General features: G+C 41.6%; 1 protein-coding gene across 1 annotated transcript in view; it reads left to right on the top strand.

Moving 5' to 3' along the window:
* Positions 1–23,316, top strand: part of SPTLC3 (serine palmitoyltransferase, long chain base subunit 3) — a 132,594-nt gene that overhangs the window by 81,897 nt on the left and 27,381 nt on the right. The window contains exons 8-9 of the mRNA XM_005860567.2: positions 6,953–7,172; positions 15,135–15,261. Coding sequence (XP_005860629.1) covers positions 6,953–7,172; positions 15,135–15,261 — 347 coding nt within the window. The remainder of the gene's footprint in view (positions 1–6,952; positions 7,173–15,134; positions 15,262–23,316) is intronic.

Consider the following 23,316-nt stretch of genomic DNA (forward strand, 5'->3'; position numbering starts at 1 on the left):
GCGCCCCAACCCCCTGATCGGCCCTGCTCTGTGCGTGACAGGGGGTGGCACCGCAACCTCCCCATTGACCCTGCCTTGAGTGTGACAGGGGGCGGTGTCCCAACCCCCCAATCGGCCCTACCCTGAGCATGACTTAGGGTGGCATCGCAACCTCCCGATTTGCCCTGCTCTGTGCATGACGGGGCGGCGCCCCAACTCCCCAATCAGCCCTGCTCTGAGCCCCACCAGGGGCTGCACCTAGGGATTGGGCCTGCCCTCTGCCACCCAGGAGCAGGCCTAAGCCAGCAGGTTGTTATCTCCCGAGGGGTCCCAGACTGCGAGAGGGCACAGGCCAGGCTGGGGGACCCACCTCCCCTCCTGAGTGCACAAATTTTTGTGCACCAGGCCTCTAGTCTTTAAATAAGACTGTGAACTAAAAGGCTTCATTCATAGATAAGAAGTAGAGCACCTCTTAGACAGTGCTCAGTGCCTCCTGGGGCCTCAGTTTCCTCAACTGTAAAAGAAGGCTAGCCTAGAGTAGAGTTCTGGAACATATGGATGTTCTCATTTGATGCAGTCACCAGAAAATGAAATGATTTTCCACCGATTTTCCAAAGGGCTAAGGTTAGAAATGTGCAATCAATAGTTTACAAATGCACTGCCACTTTTTAGAGATGTACTATGAACACATACCTGGTTGATATCTACAGGAAGCCTCCTTTGAACTTTCACTCCCAGATTTTATCTCTTGCTTGTGGCTTCCCATCATGGGCAAAGTCCTCCCACCACAGGGAGCTCACCGAAATCAATGTTTTTGTAACTCCAAAAGAGAGCACTCAGTCAAATCAGAAAGCTTCAGGCAGGTAACAGGTAGAAACAGCTAGATACCAAGACCAAGAAGTCAGTAAGCTCAACAAAAGCAGTTGTGATCATAATAACATCAATAATAATAGTCATGTCACTATCCATCAATCATCTACATATTATTCTTTACATTTAGAATATAGAAGAGTCAGGATTTGCAGGGAGGCCTGGGATCTGGATTCAAATCTTATTGTTGCTGCCTACAGCTGAGTTCCCTTCATAAGGTTCTTTTTTCTTCTTCTCCTTCTTCTTCTTTTTTTATATTTTTATTGCTTTCAGAGAGGAAGGGAGAGGGAGAGGGAGAGAGAGATAGAAACATCAATGATGAGAGAGAACCATTGATTGTCTGCCTCCTAAACACTCCCCACTGGGGATCGAACACACACCAAGGCATGTGCCCTTGACCGGAATCAAAACTGGGACCATTCAGTCCACAGGCCAACGCTCTATTCACTGAGCAAAACCAGCCAGGGCCATAATGTTCTTTTTTAAGTGTTAAATGAGGTCATATAAGCTAGTGCTTGCCAAAGCCCAGCCCACAGTAAGCCTGCAACCAAGGGTAGCTTCTTTCATCGTTAAATTTATTTTCAGTTGAGGAAGTTGCAACTTGGAAAATAACCATCTGTGTAGCGAAGCTGTTTGCTCTTCACCCATCTCGAGGAGGGGTGTCAGAGGAAGGAGCCCACATTGATCATATTTCTACTCCTTGCTAAACATTTCCCATAGGCCATCTTGAGTAAGCCTCCCCAGGTCTCTCAAGGTTATTGTGAGGATGAAGACATCGAGGCTCCGAGGCCAGGACAACTTGCCCCAGGGCAGATAACTGAGATGAAACAGAGCTGGGATTCAAACCAGGTGGCCCTGCTGGGACAGAGGCCCAGTGTAAACAGGAGAGTCAGCTAATGTGTCCACATCGAATGAAGTAAACATGGAAACTACAAGGTCATTCATTTGACTTTCAGCATTTACCTATCAAGGGCTTAGGTTCTTTATCTATAAGATAGGAAAACTGAAACTTGAAGTCTAAAGTTCCATGACTCCATGATTTTTGGTTTAAAAGTACAATAGTAATATTTTAGCATTCTGGTTTGTATTTTCCTTTAAATATTATTCTAAAATCACACTCTTCAAATTTTGTGTCTCTGAGAAGTCTAGTTTTTTAATCACTGCAGTAGAGAAATCTCAAAATTACTAAAAAATATACAAAAGAAGGAGGTGTCTTTAAATAATCTGAGATATAAACTAGCATAGCTGTAACACAAACCTTCAAAATAAAATTAACCAAGAAATAATATCCAACCCTTCAAAAAAACACATATATAAAGAAATGCTGAAGTTTCAGAATGTCATTTTCTCTAAGCATATAAGCCATTCTCCTCCTCAAAATAATGTAGGTTTAAGGATTGAGAACTTCTGTGGTAATCTCTAACCTATGCCTCTATCATTGAAATAAATAAAGACAAAGAATAAGAAAACACTAGTTACTCTATTTTTAATTAGTCTTAGCTCTTTTTGCTCTCTCTTTCCACCTTCCTTCCTTCTCGTGGGTTATACTTTGGGCCCACCAAGGAGATTTTTCCACCATGTAAGTTGGCAAACTACCAGTTTAATCCCGATCCTGCCAGTGGATAATATGGTTTATATGGGGAGGAGAAGGTGGTGAGAGGGAGATTTCCAAAAGGAGGCTTGTCACTTAGCTAATACACTATGTAATAGAAAAGATATAAAGAAATTATTCACTGGCTTGCTGGTTTAAGAATAATTCAAATTCCTGCACAGAGCTTCAAATTAACTGGTGGAATTATCTTACCTGCAGTATATTTTAGTTGATTTTTTTCTATTGAAGTCAAAAGAAAACACAACTTTCCATTCAGGAAGAAAGAATAAACACTCTTCTTGTTTTCTACTTCGTTTTGACAGCAATTCACAGGAATAGCATAGATACCTTTTATGCATGCACCAAACTCAATATCCCTCTATAGGAAACGGTTCAATTCAAATTGGGTCACAATGAGAAAAATGAAAACTTAGTGCGAGTGAATATAACTCTTTATAAAGGCTGAGTTCTCCTTAGATTCAAGTGTGCCCTGCATTAACTCCAGAAATCAGCAGTATCGTAGAGTCATTAATCTTACAGGGAGAAATATAAACCAGGTGGGCAGACTCCTAACATCAGCTAGACCAGCCCCAGCGAAGGATGGCTAATTAGCTGCCCCCAGTGTCTGCAAACTGTTCAACATTAACTCTGGCTCCTGCCAAATTCAGTTCCAGAACAAAGAATGGTTATTTGTGACATGTCAAGTTTTTTAGTATATTTGTGTTACCAACTTAAAACAGTTTAAAGATGAGAAGAAAATTCTAGCATTTTGAAGGCATAGAGCCATTTATTATATATGACACCCATATGCCTCTTTCCTAGAAGATGCAACACAGAGCATTGTCAAGGGCTCCCACTTTCTCAAGGGAGGCCTCATCACCGCCATGTTCTCCTAGGCTCCTCCTAAGAACAGGAACAACCCAGTGAGCATGCATTCATATGTCACACACTTACCAACATTATTTCTCATCATTTTTATAAAGATGTTATAAGGAGGGTCCCATCATCATGTTTATTTTACATATGAGAAAACTGAGGCACATAACATCATATAAGTTGTCCACATCCTCAATTCGCAAGTGGTATTGCTACAACCTAAGCTTAGGCAATTAGATGGCTGTACCACCTCCTCCTCTTCAGTGGAAACAACTTTAGCAAGCAATTGATCTAAGAAAATATTGGAATTACCTCACAAACTTATTTAAAAGAAGATGGCTCTGTTTGGTCTTCATTTCATTAAAATCTGAAAACAGCCATTCAGAACAAAGCACAAATGAAATAAGCTGAACTTTGTTAAAATTAAGAACTTCAGCTTTGCAAAAGACAGTGTCAAGATAATTAGAAGACAAGCCACAGACTGGAGAGATATCTGCAAAAGGTATAGCTGATGAAGGACTGTTATCTAAAATATAAACAAACTCAAAGTTCAACATTAAAGAGACAAGCAACTTGATTAAAAAATGAGCCAACAGACATCTCACAAAAGAAGATATAGAAATGCAAACACACATATGAAAAGATGCTCCATATATGTCATCATAGAATTGCAAACTAAAGCAACAATGAGATATCACTACACACCTATTAGGATAGCCAAAATCTGGAGCACTGACAACATGAAATGCAGGCAAGGATGTGTCGCAACAGGAACTCTCATGCGTTGCTGGTGGGGCTGCAAAATGTGCAGCTACTTTGGGAGACAGTCTGGTAATTTCCTCCAAAACTAAACATACTGTGATCTACAATCCAACAGTCATGCTCCTTTGCATTTACCCAAAAGAGTTGAAAATGTGTGTCTACAGAAAACCCTGCACATATATCTAAATAGCATCTTTATTCATAATTGTCAAAACTTGGAAGCAACCGAAGTGCCATTCAGTCTGTGAAGGGATAAACAAACTCTGGTACATCCACACAGTCAGATATTATTCAGTCTTAAAAAGAAATGAGCTATCAAGCCATGAAAAACTGTTGGGGGAAAAACACAAAATGCACATTACTAAGTGAAAGAAGCTAATCCAGAAAGGCTACATAGTGTATGATTCCAACTATATGACATTCAAGAAAAGACAAAATATGGAGACAATAAAATGATTAGTGGTTACCACAGGTTGGGTTGGGGGTAGGGGTGAATAAGCAGAGCACAGTGGACTTTTAGGGCAGTGAAAATAATCTACATGATATAATGATGACACATGTCATTATATGTACATTTGTTCAAACCCATAGAATGTACAATACCAAGAGTTAACCCTAATGTAAACTATGGACTTTGGTTGATAATGTGTCAATGTAGGCCCATCAATTAAGACAAATGTACCACTCTGGTGGGGGATGTTAGTAACGGGGGTAGTTATGCCTATGTGTGAGTATACACCGTGGAGTATATGGGAAATCTCTGTATCTCCCACTCTATTTTGCTGTGAACCCAAAACTGCTCTAAAAAAATGAAGTCCTTTAAACACACACACACTCCCTCCAAACCAACACCATTGGTCTGGGTAATCGTACAACCAGCTGGACTGTTTTGATTGAATTGACCTAACACTTAAGTTTATTTTTTAAAATGTATTAACTTTAATAAATAAACTAATCAGGAAGAAAGGAAAAGTTCAACTCTCTGTTTGCGTCAGTTGATTAGCTCTTGAACAGAATTGACGGGTTGCTTGAATTGTTTGACAAACTCCTTTGTGTGGTGAGGGTGCGAGTCTGTGTGTTTTCATAGAACTCCTGTCAGTGCAGTCCAAACTGTGTGCGGTGGGGACACAGCTTACCAGTGTTCTGAGCGCTGATTCAAGTCAAAAGTTCTTTTATATCCCCTGAGTTCCAGAGGTGCCATGTAAATATAAGTTATAATTTTACTTATGTATTCACTTCATATTTTCCCCATCGCTGGAGAACTCGGAGTGTTTTTGCAATGTACAATACCATGAAACGTTAAGCACATAGGGCTTAAAACAAAACAGTTTATCTACAGCAGTGGTTCTTCAAGTGTTGTCCCCAGTGAGCGATATGGGCCTCTCCTGGGAGCTTGGTAGAAATGCATATTCTCATCCCATCCCAGACCTATTACATTAGAAACTCTGGGGATCGGCCCAGAGATCTGTGTTTTGATAAACCATTCAGGGGATTCTCGTGCTCACTGCAGATTGAGAGCTGTGGCCCTAAAGGAAAAGAAAGAGGGGACACCACCAGATGCCTCAAATGAACCCCTGTCTTCCAGTGAGTACAGTCTCCGGCATCCACAGTTCTGTGTTCCGCCATTTCAATTACATGCGGTAAATCACAGTCCAAAAATATTAAATGGAAAATTCCAGAAATAAACAATTCATATGTTTTAAATTGCACACCATTCTGAGTAGCATGATGAAATGTCTCCTTTCCACCCAGGATGTGAATTAGCCCTTTGTCCTGAGTATCCACACTTGTATACACTTTCCGACTATCAGCCACTTAGTAGTCGTCTCAGGCATCAGACCAGCCATCAGAGAGAGAGCCCACATTCACATAACTTTTATTACAGTATATTGTTATAATTGTTCCATTTTATCATTCGTTATTATTGTTACTCTCTTACTGTGCTAATTTGTTTATTTTTTTAAATATATATTTTTTATTTCAGAGAGGAAGGAGAGGGAGACATAGAAACATCAATGATGAGAGAGAATCATTGATAGGCTGCCTCCTGCATGCTCCACACTGGAGATCGAGCCAGCAACCTGGGCATGTGCCCTGATTTGGAATCGAACCGTGACCTCCTGGTTCATAGGTTGATTGATGCTCAACCACTGAGCCATGCTGGCCTAGCTTACTATGCCAGTTTATAAATTAAACTTTATCCTAGATATATGTATAGGAAAAATACATATTATATATAGGGTTCAGATTACTCTCGGTTTCAAGCATTCACTGGGGTCTTAGAATGTAGCCCCAAGGATAAGTGGGGATGACTATATGAATAAGAGATCCTAAGAACTTTCTATTGTGCTTTAATTAATACTATGTGCCCTAAATAAAGTTGTCTTGTGAGTTTTTATTCCTTCTTTCAATCTTTGGCAGTTCAAGCACTGAGTTTAGGTCAGATGGAACTGGCCAAATAGACAGTGGCAGATTGATAAGGGTGGATCACGTAGAGCAATTTAATTAAAACTAGCAAAATGCCCCAAACCCATATTGGTCAGTCCAATTAAACTAGTCATCTTTACAAATAAATTAATCAACAATGCTGTGAGCTCCTTGTTGACTTGGGAATTAGCTATAGCAACTCAAAACACTTAAACCCACTAAATGTAAATTATTTTTTTCATATAAAATTCTGCCAGATTAGCCTTATAAGATTGAGAAGGCTGTCTCAGCCAAATAAAATATCTCTTAAGAAGAAAGGAGTGGCACATCCCTGTGGTCCCTAACTGGTATCAGGGCAGGCTGACTGAGAAATACTGAAAGGGAAACTGAGGCAGAGCTTCCCAGGAGGGTACACACTAGTGACGAGCATTTCTCCTTATGCCCTAGCATGGAAGGTTCCATTGTGAATCTGCCCCAGATCGTGGCTCTAAAGAAGAAATACAAGGCTTACCTCTACATTGATGAAGCTCACAGTATTGGGTCTGTGGGCCCGACTGGCCGGGGTGTAGTGGAATTCTTTGGAATGGACCCTCAAGATGTCGATGTGTTTATGGGCACATTCACCAAAAGCTTTGGAGCCTCGGGAGGTTACATAGCTGGAAGGAAGGTAAGAGAGGGACTCCTCGTGTCTCTGTCAACCTTGAACGATCTGGGGACGCTGTCTGAGGGCTTCTCTGGGTTCCGGGAGAACTTCAGTTCCCCACTCCTCGCTTGATCACGACAGGAGTTCCACAGCCAAGGAGCACCTAGAATGTCAAGGAGCTCACCCGCCGACAGCGCAGAGGAACAGGTGACCAGTAATCGGATTAGAATACAACAGCCACCCTATCTGTGTACACAGGCCAAGACAGTGCCAAGCAGAGGATGGTTAACTGCAGGGAAGAAGTGTTAGAATGAATGTCAGTTTTGCAGACAAATGATGGGGGATTACGTTTCTATATACCAAACCTCAGAAATGATAAGGGGGTGCTATAAAACTGTAAGTAGTGTGGGTTGGGGGGCATGAAAATACAAAGCAACAGTGGGCAAAGGTCAGATATTCAGAACTCTGTGCTATAGCGGTTTTAATCAAAATAGGAGTAGTAAGATCAGAAACATCCTTTTTAGGGGTTTTCTCTGCAGGATAATTATCCCTCACAATTTTGGAGAAGTTGTGATCAAATCTTGTCATCCTTTAATATCTATATGCCTTAAAAATTCTGATCTGATGGGATTAGACTCTGTTCATTCTAGTGCCAGTGTCACCAAGGGGGTTGCCAATATAAACCAGTAAACGTTTAAATGAAATTTAAAAGAGGGAAGCAGAAAAAGAAAATGAGATATTCAAACCTGCGTTTGAGGGATAAAGGAGACAATTGCCTGCTTCGTTATACTGAGAGTTTTATACAAATCCTGATAGCTATCTCATATAGGTCTACACCTGTCCCAAAGAGACTGCATGGCAGCGGTGTTGGCTCTGCCCAAGGGGGCACAGCAGGCCCCAAACCAGTGGTTGCAAGTGACATCAACAGCTTACCGAAAATTTCTAGTTCCTTGATCATTGTGACCAGCAGGGACAAGAGTTCAGATTCCTGGTAAACCAGTTAGATAAACAGGGAGGACAGCTGAAAACAGTGTGGTCATTGAACACTGGGATTTAAAGCAACAGATTTCATTGTGGTCCTGCCACGAGTTGCACAAATGCTTCAAATGTTCAGCGTTTTCAGTGGCCTTTCCCCTTCACTAAGCACTACTTTTTTTCCCCAAGCTCAAAGCATTGTTTTTCATCCTGTGGGAATTAGCTGGGTGACGCTAGAAACCTAGGGAGTGTCCAGGAGCCTACCAAACTCAGCTAAATCTGGTGCAGGGTGAAATGCTCCCGCCCTACTGCGTGGAAGCAGTGGGACCAGAGCAGCGGTTCTCAACCTGTGGGTCGAGACCCCTTTGGCGGTCGAATGACCCTTTCACAGGGGTCGCCTAAGACCATCCTGCATATCAGATATTTACATTACGATTCATAACAGTAGCAACAATGAAGTAGCAACGAAAATGATTTTATGGTTGGATCACAACATGAGGAACTGTATTTAAAGGGCCAGAAGGTTGAGAACCACTGGACTAGAGGGTCTCGGATGCCCGAGCTGCCTTCTCTGGGCTCCAGGGCTTTGTGAGCTTGTGGTTTTGTGATTACTTTAGCAGCAGTTCTGAACTACGGAAATTTTAACCAAGCTTAACTCCTTTTCCTGATCCAAAGGCACCTGAATAAACCGACGCTATCGTGTCCTTGAAATATTGTCAAGTTTGTTAGATGTCACATTTTCCCCCTCAGAATTCCTTCCTCTTATATCACATTGAACAAAGGCTCATGGTTACCTTGAAGTAAGGCCCAGCTCACAGTTTTCTCTCACACTCTCCATCCCGCAGTCAGTAGACTATTTTAAAGGTTTATTTGCTCTTGTCTATGCAGCTTCTTTTCATTTGGAGTACATACTGGGAAATTTGGAAAACTACTATTATTTACTTAATCAGTACGCATTCAATCTTTTTCTAGATTTTTGGATCAAAACAATTATTTTCAAATCACAAGATTTTACTAAGAACCCTATGAGCATAGTAAATTTGAAATTATTAAGGTTTCAGACCAGTATGCAGAAAATGTATGCCTATCTGTTCATTTTCTTGCTCTTTAAAATATTCTGTGCATGCTTATGTCCAGAGGACTTCATCTGCATCATTCTTCTTCCTCCTGTTCCTCCTCCTCTTCCCCTCCCTCTCTTCGTTTCCTTCATGTTGCCCTGCAGGCTCTGAATTGACCACTAGATGGCAGCAAGAATTAGGAAGTGTTTGGCCGAGATCCATTATAGACTATACATAGAGACCTTCTTCTGCCCCAATCAGCAGGAGGCCAGTTTTCAAGACCTGAAGGGTGAGCAGAAGATAGAAGGCCACCTGAGAAAGTGTCTGATGATTTAAAAATCAATCAGATACACACCTGTCTGGAATGGTTTTGGTGAGACTGTAATAAACCCAGATAAATTATGGTTTCCTTCCAGCCAAATGAGTTAATGGAACTTTTATATCTGCTTTTCTGTACCTTTTTTAAAAAATTATGTTAATTTTAAATTATGTATAGTTTCAATTTAAATCAAATTTTTATTCCCCTGGACTTTTACACTCCCTACTGGGGATGTGCCCGCAACCAAGGTACATGCCCTTGATCGGAATCGAACCTGGGACCCTTGAGTCCACAGGCTGACGCTCTATCCACTGAGCCAAACCGGCTAGGACAAGAACTTTTATATCTGCTTTTCTGTACTTTTTAAAAAAATTATGTGAATTTTAAATTATGTATAGTTTCAATTTAAATCAAATTTTTATTCCCCTGGACTTTTAATAAGTTTGTGGCGAATTTTTACCTGGTATTTGTTTTAAACTATGTTTTTTAACTAATAGGACATAGGGTTGGGTAAATGCTAATGCTTTTGCTTGAAAAAAAAAAATCTTGCTACTTATCTATTTAAATAATTAGAGTACAGTTTTCAGAGTTTCACCATATAACTATTCCTGGATAATTTTCAATATATGTCTCAATTTGATGGGTATTAAAAATATCCAGGATACTAAACCAATGGGTACAAAAACAACAAAATTAACCATAAAAAGTGTTCACACGCACATATGGGGACTTTACATTGGTCTGAAACCTTAATAATTTCAAATTTACTATGCTCATAGGGTTCTTAGTAAAATCTTGTGATTTGAAAATAATTGTTTTGATCCAAAAATCTAGAAAAAGATTGAATGCCAAAGTTAGGGTTAGTCATAGAGGGCTATACATAACAGTTACTAGGAGACTAGAAATCTTGGTGGAGTTGGTCAAGGTGAGAACTATGTATATTAGCAACCAGATGCATCAGGTAAGAAAAAATATTTGGAAACAAAGGGGAGAAAAAAATGGTTTGTTCCTAAGATAGTACCACAGATAGTAGAGATCTTGTCTTGGCTTCAGTCTTCCTGTCACAAAGTGTCCTACAAATTCATCTCTGTTTCCTGGGGTGCACTGCCTTGACCTCAACCTTCTCTCCCTGCCTCAGAGAAACTGCTAAAAAGTCTCTTAACTGTCAGCAAGATTTTATGATTTTGCTCACTTCGAGCTTGGAGCTGCTCTAGATAATCTGTGAAGAACTCACTTTGGAGGATTCTGTCCTTTTAAGACTTTTGAGGTGAAATGTCAGGTAATTTTCTTCACCTGTCGGAGCTCCATGCCATGAACGGCTTCTTTAAAGAATACCTGAAATGATGGAGCTAGGTTTCTTATTTTTATTTTGTAATTTGTATTGATCCAGTTGCTGAGGAGATGGGTCGACACTGCAAATCCAGTTTTGGGAGTTCACGTTTTTCTCAGGCATGATCTTGAGTTCTCTTACATGCCTGGTGCTGACCCCTATCTTTCACAGCCTCCGCAGACTGACCAGAGACTTGCAAATGAATGAAGCAAAGGTAGCCTTCATGATTGATAGGTTGCAGGGCTGGAATTCTGGAGGAGGGCAGTGGGAACAGGCAGCCACGTATGGAGAGAGCATCAGCCCCAGAAGCCTGTGTGCCAGACGAAGGCAGGCCCCTTGCAGAAGCCAGCTCTGCCCTGCGTGCTCAGCCCTGGCTGCATTTAACAGCCCTTTGAAGTAAATGGGGGTCATGGAATGAACACCAAGATGTTTATTCTAAGAGTCTCCTGTCTGATTTTCTCAGAAAAGCTACCCTTGTCCTTGAACTCCAAGCCTATGGGTAGAGAAAATAATCAGGGTTTTGAACGTACAAATGGACATGGAAACTTCGGTCTAAGAAGACCTCTAACCCACCCTGAAGGAAGACACAACCCAGACCCGCCTTGCAAAAAAGACCAAAGCCAACTCTTAATTCATGGCTCATGGTGCCCAATGGGGAAATGCTAGGAGGGAATTTAAAAAAAGAAAAAGAAAAACAGAAAACAAGGCTTTCCTTGATGCTTTGCAGAAGTTACTCAAAGAACCCCACTTTCTAAACCACATAAGCAAATTAGCCGCTGTCCATACACTCAGACTCTGATAGAAAGTGGACTCCATCTAGGAGAAAGAAGAGTATGGGCAAGATAGGCTTAATGTTAAAAGGATGTGATATTGCATTGAGGAGGCATTTATTCTAACAGAATGCATGTGATCTCATGAAACTTCTCGATTTTCTAAGAAAAATTGAGGGTTGGAGACACTGAGAAGAACCCTTTAGGGATCAAAGGCACCTTTGTTTTGTTTCTTTGTCTGATCAATGCCCCAAGGCTATGAAAGTATCACTAGTTTTTTTCTATAGAATGCAGCTTAGTTTCCCTGATATCCTTCAGGGACCCTCACCATCCTTCCTCAATCCTTAAAAGGCCCCTGTTCGCCATTAGACCATCAGGATTTACCAGACCCCTGCTAAGTAGCCACCACTATGGACTTTCAGAGAAGTGTATAACTTTGTTCCCTGCTCTCAAGGAGGTTTCAGTCTCTTTGGAGAAATAAGATTAATATACGTGAAACATTTGATGTTGATGCAATTCAATCTACTGTTTGGCTCTTTAAACACTTGAATATATAAGGAATTATAACATCCTCTCAGAAAAAGAGGAACAATCTCTGTGGACTAGGAAAAAGTAAAAGTGAAGGTGGTCTTCTCTGTGCCCTCCTGGTCCCTCCTCTCCTGTCTGGAGAGGTAGTACAGTGTGGTGTTAAGGGAGGGGACTCTAGAGCCAGACACTTTGGGTCTAAATCCTTGTTATCTAACCACTATTTGGTTGAACAGTTTTCTGATCCTTTCTCTGACTCATCAATCCCATCTATAAAATGGAGATGAACACAGTTCCTACCTCATAGAGCTATTATGAAGCTAAAATGAGTTAACATATGTAAAGTTTGTAAAATGGAACCTCAGCCAGCCAATGAGTTTCAGCTATGGATATGTCATAGCCTTTGAACATTACCCTCTGCAAACTAGGAGAGCTGGAATAAAAGGACTCCAAGGAATTTTTATATTTTGGTCACCCCCCCTCCCACCCCATGCTCCCAGTTCTAAGAATCTCTAAGTTGGCAATCTATTAATACTTGCTGACAGCATCGGGTATTCACTTAGAATTAGAACCTATTCTAAGCACCATATGTGTATTAATTCATTTAATCCCTATAATGACTCTGAAGTAAACATAATTTTCTCCTTTTTCAGAGAAATAAGTTAAGGCACAGAGAGGTTTAGTAGCTTGCCCATGGTCACAAATCAGTAAGTGGCAGAGCCAGGGCTTGAACCTAAGCAATCAGATCCCAGCACCTGTGGTGGAACTCCAAGGTCATATCTTCTCTCAAGGAGACAACCCCTCATCACCTTTTTCAGAAGCACTAGCTTCTCTCTCTACTCCCAATCGACTCCTCCATTGTTTGCTAAAGAAGATGCCATCTGTATTCCTAGTTTTAGCACATGCCCATGCCTTTCTCCTCTTCGGCCTATATCTAAATCTACCCATCCTTCAAGACTGGACCACCTCCCTGAAACAGCCCTTTCCTGACTCAGGTCCACAGGAGCACCCATCATCCTGTCTCCTGCACCCTCCCAGGTGTTCTAGTTGGCTTCCTCAGCATCCTGCTGGGTGGTATCAGCTCTCACCAGAGAAAGGAAACCCCAGCTGCTGCTCAAAAAAGAGCACTGAACATAGAGCTGGTGCAGCTGCTCTGGGAAATGGCTGCCTCTCTCTCTCTCTCTCTCTCTCTCTCTCTCAACACTGCACCACCCCCACCATCCTCCAAAATGAACTTCACAAATGCCTGCGGCCGGTGCCTTAGGTCAGGCCATCATCATGCACATACTCTTCAAATAAGGTGAAAGCCAACCCAACTGTTTTTATGAGATTCACTAAACAAAAGAATAGACAGAATCGAATTTTAATTTTAAGATAAGTGGATAATACCTCCCAAGGACTAGTTTTTATACCTGTCTTCTCTTCTTGGACTCCCACATCCAGAGCATAGCCCAGAGAAAAATGGTAGGGGGCAGGGGGAGGAAGAGAAAAGAGAAAAAAATGAAGGAAGGAGGGAGGAAACAGAAAAGGAGAGAAAAAATTTAAGTGGAGAATTTGAAATTTAAAGAAGAGGGGGACTCAGTAGAAGGAAGGAGAAAGATACAAAAAAAAAGGAATGGAGAAAAAAAGAGTGAAATGAAGAAGAGAGGAATTTGAGAAGAACGATGTATGAAGAGGGGATTTAGAATGAAGGGCATATGAAGGATGCAGGAAGGACAGAATGGAGCTACCAGTTCCCCTGCCCTGGGCCTGGTAGAGGCATCATGTTACCCACCAGCTGTAAGGCAGGTCACTCTCTTTACTGAAGATGAGCTATGAATGTTTACAATGCTTGTGAACAACCATGGCACCAGACCCCAAGTGAGATAGAAAAGTGGAGGATGGGGCACAGTTCAAGGTTCAGAGGTGGACATGGATGTGGCCAATAAAGGGGAGGTTAGGAAGAGATGAGCCTGCCAAAAGCACAGCTCCCCCCAGATCACCTACATGAGGGAACAATTGATAAGATGTCTCAGTGGGATTCTAAACTGTCTTGTTATCTTAGAAGAGAAGGTGGCTGATCCTTTACAGACCCCACTGCTAATACAGAGAGCCGTCATCAGCCCATTAGCTTTTCTGCAGAACACCCTGAAGGTCCCAGGCAATGAGCCAGTACAGGTGGGAAGATAGATGGATTCCCAGCTGGAACTGAACACCTCCCGATGCCAGCTCTGTGGCCCTCCTGACTGTAACTTTAGGAGCTTCTTCAGGCTCTCAGCAGACCTACCTGGGACCTTAGGTTTGGCCTTAGGAGTCAATCATTCCTCCCACTGAGGACCAGCATTCTGTAGTGAGTCAACACTCCAAATAGTGTTGCACTAAAGTTCCAGTAGTTTCCGACCACCCAAGGCATAACCAGAGTTTATCTGGTTCTGATCTACACTGTGGTTTAATTTCACACTTCTCCCTTCTGCCACTCCCTCCCCCACCCAAGTTTTCTTTTCTTCTATATTTGTCTTTATTCTTCAAAACATAATAAATTTCACCTTCTTGCTGGAACTTTCCCTACCTTCTCCAGCTAGCAATAACTCCCTCTTTCCTCTGCAGTCTATAGCTCTGTTGCATATATTTGTTTATTTCTTGTTACTTTTCCTACCATTACTTTTCCATGGGCACAATGGCAAGATCACATCTTGCATTTTTTGGACACTCCTGAATACTAAGCCCGTGATTGTACATACTAAATACTCAACAAATGTTTGGGAAATCATTTTTCTTTTACACATCTGGTTTGGCCCTACAGACCTCAACTCCAAAGTTGCTGCCTTTATTGTATACCTTCTAAGGTTTTTGAGGGAGAAACTAAGAAGAGCAATAAAAAAAAGTTTGGTAATACCTATTAAAAATTGGACCATGTTCAAGAATCAAATGTCTCCTGCTATGATGAATGGGCTTGGGACAAGATGTGACTGTCACCACCAACACTGAGACTTACTTGCCTTCTTTTTGGATTTACCTCCTTTATTAAAGGACCTTGTGGACTATTTACGGGTTCATTCACATAGTGCTGTTTATGCTACCTCCATGAGCCCTCCGATAGCAGAGCAAATCATCAGATCAATGAAATTCATCATGGGACTGGATGGGACTACACAAGGTAAGCAGGCCTGCAGTGAGCATGGCTCTCATGAAATCCTTTCTAGACCTCTCCTTGTGTCCTTTTGCCCCATCAATTTTCCTCTTCTGTAATATATACCTTTGACTTAATGTAACTCAATTTATAAATCAAGCCATGTGTACATAAATAGTACCTGATACACATTATACATAGTACACATATGTACTAGAAATGCTGTCAGCGCACAAAAAAAGGAATGCTTTTTTTAAAGCAATGAAAACTTTCTAATTTACTCCTTAATGTGACCAGCAAATTTGGATAATTTTGTGTATTAGTTGTGTTAAAAATGGAGCAAACAATGCCATGTATTTGCCTGTGCTTTCTCAGGGCTATTGGTCATATTTTTTTAATCTTTCTACCCATCTTCCTTTTGTTCTTTCTTCCTGCCTTTCTTTCTTTCATGGGAAAGAAAATCCACCATTGGCCATTGAGAATATATGGACAAACCAACACACAATGAAAACTTTCCAGCCATTTCTTTGACATTGGGTCACCATAGCCAAAGTGTGCCACTTGGCTCAACCCAAATGAGCTTAATCTTCTTTTTGAAATATTGTTTCATCAAAACTTCTTGGAGGTCTCCTTCTACCTTTCAGATATAATTTATAGATCTTCTACTGCATAGCATAGTGCAAATAACAGTGGTGAATTAGTCACTTCTTGCTGCCAGACATCTGGCGAATGCATTCATGAAAGCAGCGAATTATACGGGACCAGAACTGGCCACTGGGCTAAACAATCCATGTGCCTCACCCCACCTCCCAGCTGATGTGCAGTCCTATTATTTAGTTCAGCCTTACAAGCCTACTATTTCAGTGGAAGCCTACAGAAATCCATCATTCTTCAATTTTATCAAAGCAGCAGGATAGCTACATACAAATTTTACCTAGAAGCCTACTATATAAAATAGATTAGAACAGGGTTTATCTGTTCTAATCGCCAAACTGGTGGCCCCTGAGACCTTTCTACTGTGTCCTAGTGATCCCCCCAGGTCACTAGTTTGAAAACTCCCAAGATAGACCTTTTTTCACAAAACCAGGAAGATGACTCTCTGAGTGACCTTGTTCCTTCTCCATGTAAAGGACAGCTATTGATTGATCTCTAGGGTCCCTTCCAGTCTTGTCTTTTGGGTTTTATTATTCCATGTCTTATTGAACAGTCTGAGTGAAAAGGAAATGAAAATCCAATCTAGGGAAGCCACATGGTATGATGGTTAAGGGCATAGACTGAAAGCAACTCCTTGGCTTTGACACCTGGAACACTACTTACTCACTGTGTGGCCTTAGGCAAATGACTTAACTTTTCTGTTTAACCCTGAGCAAGTTACTTCTCTATGCTTCATTTCCTCTGGCTGTAAAATAAGGGAAATATTATTGATGCGGTAATGGTTTTGTGAGACATGTAAAATACTTAAAATTGTGTCTGAAAACAATTATATGGTAAGCATTATATAATTGCTCGCTATGTTATCGGCTGTTATTCCTGAGGTGTTCAAGAATTTAGACCATATTTCAAGGGTGCTGTAGGAAGAATTCTTATGATGGAAGTGGGGTAAGACTACATGTACTCCAAGGTCCTGGATTAGTCAGGATAAGTTATGCTGCTATAACAAGTAAACCTTGAAATTCCCAGTGGCTTAACACAACCAAGCTTTATTTCTTGTTTGTACCACACATATTACAAATCAGACAATTCTCTGCAAAGTTTGCCTCCATGGGGGCAGTGATTCACGCTGCTGCTAGCTTGAGGGTTGGCCATCTCAGCATATGACCTCCTTGGGCATCATGGTGGAGAGACAGAGCCCACCAGCCTGGAAGTGACACTTATCACCTTGCTTGCAGTGTCACTGGCCCAAACTAGTCACATGGCCACACCCAAATTTGGGGAGCTTAGTATACTAATGGATATGAATATGACATGGATAAGCAGATATCTTTCAATCTTGTAAAACTGAAGCTAGAAGTAGAGCTACCCCATTCCCACACGAGTTCTCATGATGGGTACAAAACTGGCCTGGCAACACTACTTTCTCATGATGCCAGTTAATGATCTTCTTGAACTTCACCCACTTCTTCATGGAAAACAATGATTTGAGATTTATGCTAAAGAGCAAGTTAAATGAATTGTCTTGCAATGAACAGAATTATCCTTTGTCTTATTTTAGAGATGAATAGCTAGAAAAACAATTATTCTGAAAATTTGCATATTTCTTAAGCCCTTTTGTGTGTATGTTGTCAGAACCAGATGATTATATGTACCCAACTTGACAATCATCTTCTTTCCTCTGGATTGCTTTACCACTTCATCCCAGTCAGAACTCACTCTGTGTATCTGGTCACAGTTAAAGATCGGCAGAAAAATTACATTAAAGACATAACCATTTCTCCTTTGATAGTTGTCTATCAGCAATTTTTACTCCTCTGCAGCGGGAGATATTTCCCTTGTTTTTTTTCTCTCTTGGCCTTAAAATTAAATAATTATTTGGTTATTATTTTTAACCTCTCAGTTCAAGTTCCTCACCTCACTCCTCTCACAAGAGAGAAATAAGCAACAGAGAAAGCTATGTGAACAGCTAGTTTTCTTAGAACTGAGCTAGGAGAGCCAGGGAGAAAGAGAGGACAGTTTCTTTTCAAAGGAATGAACAAAGGAAAGTAATAGGAAAGAAAATTGACAGTCATCAGCTGAGTTTCAGATGGTTCTGCCTGACACGTCTTTTGAAGAATTCAAAGGCACAGCTGACTGATCATGCTGGCCTCATTTACGACAATGCCTGCTTTAAATAAAATGAGCAGGACAGGTTGGGAATATTGCGTTAACTCACCCCTTTCTGCCGAGATAGACAGACTCTCAGGGTAAAGTTGCCCAACGCTCAAAGGGAAGCACTATGTCACCCCGGAGCTGCCTTCCAGGATAGGATCTAAGAAAGAGGGCCCGGCTCCAAGCCTTCATCCCCAGCCCACTCCGCTGCTACTGTGATTGGAGCCTTTCAAGGCTTTGTTTCGGGTGGAGTTTGGGGAGCGTTGGCCAGATCTCTTCCTTGATGAATGTCTTCACTTTAATCTGCAATGCAAAGCCATGTGCTTCAAAGAAAGGCGAGCTACAGGAATAAGGTCAGTATTCCTTTGAAGCCAAGGTTCAAAGATGAAATAGAAGTCCCAGTGAAATGACAGTGTTTATGCACAAACAGCCACCTCCACTCTGCAGCCTGGCTGCTGGGGGAGTTAATGCACACAGTCTGGGGGGCTGCGGGCCTGTCGCTGGCGCGTGGGTACCACATGCACGGAGGCCCGTTTCATCTCCTGGCCTGTCACTCCGTGCAGCACAATGAGCCCAAAGTGAAGATTTGGTTTCTCCATCCTAATGGATGTTGGGTGGTCCACCAGCCAAACCAATGCTATCAGCCTTTGAAGAGCTAGAAATGTGTCTTGAATTAATTTGGTGTTCCTCTGAGTGTCAAAGCCCGTGCTCAGCTTAATAAATACGTCGTGACTCAACTTCCATCTCACCGGCTTACTCGATTTCAGTGCCAGTGTCTATGCCAAACAAGATCGAGGGGATGTTTATGGTACCTCAGAGGAGTGGGAGCCTAGAATCAGTTCTACATAAGTTGTGGCCACTGAGGGGACCCCTTTGTGATTGGGCACCTTCAATGATTGGCATGACTTTTAAAGAGGTCGAGAAAGATTGCAGCTCGCTCATTTTCTTCATCGAGGCCAGTGGTTCCCAACCTTTTTTTGGTCATGCCCCACCTAAGCATCTCTAAAATCCTCATGTCCCCCCATGACATATAATTCTTATTATTCAAAAAGTGAACTCCTATTCATGTGGAGGAAGCATCAAAGGCCATTAGCTTGGTCTAAACAAGCTTCAAAGAACATGGCATCCATGAAAGAGAAAAATAAAAGAACAAAAGGACAGCTGAATCACTGAGGAAGAAAACAACACGAAATTTTTTGAAAAATAATAATAATAATATGAAGCAATATGAAAAAATAGCAAATAAAGTTTCAAAACATTTAATGGAGAACTAAAATGCATAAATATGTCACAATACATATTTATATACTACATATGAGGCCCCCCGAACCATATGAAATGCAAAAAAATTCACTGTTAATAACTCATTCTCGAATTGCCCCCCCTTAAAAATCAAGTTGCCCCCCTGTGGGGCATGTGCCTCACATTGGCACCCACTGATCTAGACAGACATGGCATAAGCAGCCACGGGAGGGTGATCCCCAAACCACACCAATGGCCCCCTGAAGCAAGCATTGTCAATAGTTCTCTTTTTATTTATTTAATATTTGTAGCTTTTCAATGAATCAGTCAACATTCTTTTTGAGCTCTTAATGGTGGCCCTGCCTCCCCACCCTCCCTTCCCCAGCTCTGGGCACCCTTTCACTTCTGAGACAATGGGGGTTGTATCACAAGGAAGAGTAAGGGGTGTATTCTGCAGCCGGACTGCTCAGGGCCCAGTTCCCTGCCCCACATTTGCTCCATGATTGGCAAGGTGCTTACCTTCGTTAGCCTCTGTTCCTTTATTGTAAATTGGGGTTGTCAGGAGGATTCAATGATGTCAGGTAGATAATGAACTTAGCATGATGCTTGATGCACAGTTAACAGTTACTGTTGTTTTTAGCTCATCTGATTTCTTCCCTTCTCTACATTTTCCAGTTGTTTTTGCCCATTCTGGAATTCTGTCTTTCCCTCAGACCTCAGACCTGCTCCAACAGCACGTCCTGCAGGACTTCCTTTGACACATATCCAGAATCCAGTCGCTTCTTACCACACCCACCCCTCCTTCCAGCAGCTCTCACCTGGATTACTGGAGATTCCAGGAGAGTCTCCCTACTTCTGCTCTTGCTTTTTATGACTTGTTCTCCAAACAGAAGCCAAAATTCTATTTTAAAAAATGTAACTCAGACCACATCACTCCTCCACTCAAAACTTTTCATTGCTTCCCATCTCAGTGTAAAGTCTGGACTGTGGCCTTCAAGCTTCATGATATGGTCTGTCATTTCCCACCACTCTTGCCCTTCTTGGTCCATTCCAAGCATCTGGCATCCTTGCTTTTCCTGCAATGCAGGGAGCAGCTTTTTCTGGCCTCTCTGGAACAGCTTCTCCGAGCATTATCTGCATGACCCACACTCTTTCTTTCCTCACATCTTAGCTCAAAATCAGCCAATGAGGGGAGCAGCACCATCTTAAATTGTACACCCTCCAGGCCCTCCAGTTCTCCTCACCTTGCTTAAGTCTTTATAGCATTTACAAGTGCCTGAAAAGAGATAGATAGATAGATAGATAGATAGATAGATAGATAGATAGATATGTCTATCTAGATCTAGATATACTTGTCTTCTGTTTTCCCTCAATAGGATGTAAACTTCAGGAATAAAGGCATTTGTCTATTTTATTCAATACACTTAGAACAGTGCCTGGCAGTTTCAGATACTCAACAAATATTTGTTAAAAGCTAGAATCCTTCTGTATTTGCCTCTTAACTCAGCAAATAAACTGCCCTTATCTCATTCACATCTCTGTGTTTGATTCTCTCCCTTTCCCCCTTCTAAAACCACTGGGCCCTCTTCTCAACCATGAACTTATTCATTTCCTTCAACCTAAAGAGCCTTCCCTTACCTCTTCTCCCTCTTCAGACAGCCACTGAGTTGCATCCCTTCCATTGCTGGATATAAAAGCTTCTTGAAAATATGGCCTGTTCTGTTCTCTCTCTCCCCTCCTCCTCCCCACTCAGCGTTCAGCACCCTCACCCCGTCTTCTGCCCATTTCCAGGCCTGCTTCCTCAAATATCCCCCTTGTCCACCTACCCAACTGGTGCTTCTCCAACCAGATTTGATGGACCCCTCTGCTTAGTTCTCTCTATTTGAAAACAGTCTTCTCTTCATTATGAAAATATTATTTTTTTAATGTTCTGTCTGTTCTTTCTCCTTTTTTTTCTGTTAGGCCCCTTCCCTGTCTGCATTTGCCAGAATTTCCTCTTCTATTCTCTTTACATTCTGCACAACTATGCACCTCTTTTCCTTTCCTTTATGTAGAAGCATGGTTCTCAAACTTGAGCATGTATCAAAGCCATCTGGTGGGATGGTGAAAACTGATTGCTGACCCTGCCCCCATAGCCTCTCTCATAAGCTCCCAGGTGGTGCTGATCTTGCCGGTCGGGGACCCACACTTTGAGAACCACTGCCATATAATGACCTCATAATCAGCCATCCTCTCCCTCCATCAGGCACCAATGGATTGTGTATTTCTTATGGCTAGAAACCATCAACATATCACCAGGAATCAGCACAGTGCTTGACACAGAGTAGGCCTCCAATACCTATTTTCAAGTTGAATTAAAAAGAAATATTCTAAGCTCCAATTGTGCATTGCCATGAGTGGGTGCTAATAAAATATCTGTTAGGAACATCTTTTCATCAAAAGATGGCAGCAGGATCTCTAAACACTTAATATTGGCCATCTCAGCAACTGGACTTGCTCACCAAGATCAGCCTTTTCCTTGGACTTCTTGCCTATGTTTATGCTCCTGACATTTATATGCTAATTAAATGCCATGGATGTCAGAAAAAGTGGCCTCTGTGTTCCCAATCATCTGAAGTGATGGGACTACCTGATAGAAGAGAGAAAATGTCCACAAACTATTGTATAGCAATGGTTCTCAATGTGTGGTCCCTGGACCAGCAGCATCAGCATCGCCTGGGGACTTAGGAGAACTGCAGCAAGCATTCCTGAATCAGAAGTTCTGAGGGCAGGGCAGCAATCTGTTTTCACCTTCCCTGCAGGTGACTCTGATATGGGCTCAAGTTTTAGAAGCAAGTTTCTATGTAAAGCAGGGGTGGGGAATGTCTGGCCCTCAGGCCAGATAAGGCCCTCGAGATCATTTGGTCTGGCCCTGCCAAGGCATTAGGGGTGAGTTAATTAAACATTTGACCAAAAATAGCAGGCTAATTTTTAAGTTGATAATTTTGTATGGCCTACGAATGATGTTATAAATATCTAAACGGCCCTTGACAGAAAAAAGGTTCCCCACCCCAGATGCAAAGTAAGGAAATAGGTGAGGGTTTTGTGCAGCAGAGAGAACAGAGGATAGAATTTGGACAAATGCAGACATGGATAGATGACCTAGCAGGATAGGAGGAAGAAGAACAGACAAAAATAAGAGAAAACCCAGAAAAAAAGCATGAAACACATTTTAATCTACTTATTTAAACCCCTCTGTTTCCTCAACCCTGTTCACTTATTCACTGCAAGCACCTCACCTGTTCCTCCCATGCCTGTGACCACTCTGATATCAGGAATAGCCAAGAGCTTTAAGCCCTCAGGAAGTATATGTGCCTCACAACAGGCTCCCCCTTGAACCTGTGCCTTCATGTAACTTTTGAAGTATATAAAGTCATTAAGAGTTTATGGTCACAACAAGGGTTATATTATTTGATTTGATAGTAGGCATCTGGTAGAGATATGACCATTTCTGTAATAACTCATGTCTCTCGGTGTGGACAGGGTACTATCCATATAGTTAAGTTACTTATCTCTTCAGTGCATCTTCAATAGGTGGAACCCAGTGGGTGAGAAAGGAAATCCTCAATGGACAGCACTGTTAAGTTTAAATTATGACAAGTTAAGTTTACAATCAATTATAACAACTTCATAACTTAGAAAGAATGGCTTTTCCTCCAATATGTACTGGAGTCTGCTTAACTTTACACTATAATTATCACCCTCCCATTGGCTAGTCATTCTCCTGCTGTGATGGTTACAATTTGATAACACAGTGTTGAAATGGTATTGGCACTTTTCTAAGAAAGGTGATGTGCTCCTATTCTTGTCACACTTCCAAGTTCATATTCATCAAGCATCTTAGACACTATCAATCAAACTTAGATATTATCCACAGAATTACCTCAATTCCCCACTTTCAATCTGAAGAAAAAGCTTACTAAGCCTTTCAGAGTGTGGACTCCCAGCTTTTGGTGAACTTTAGAAAGAAGGTCAATAAGAGAAGGATGAGGAAAC

This window comes from Myotis brandtii, unplaced genomic scaffold (genome assembly GCF_000412655.1).
Source record: "Myotis brandtii unplaced genomic scaffold, ASM41265v1 scaffold137, whole genome shotgun sequence".
Classification (NCBI taxonomy): Eukaryota; Metazoa; Chordata; class Mammalia; order Chiroptera; family Vespertilionidae; genus Myotis; species Myotis brandtii.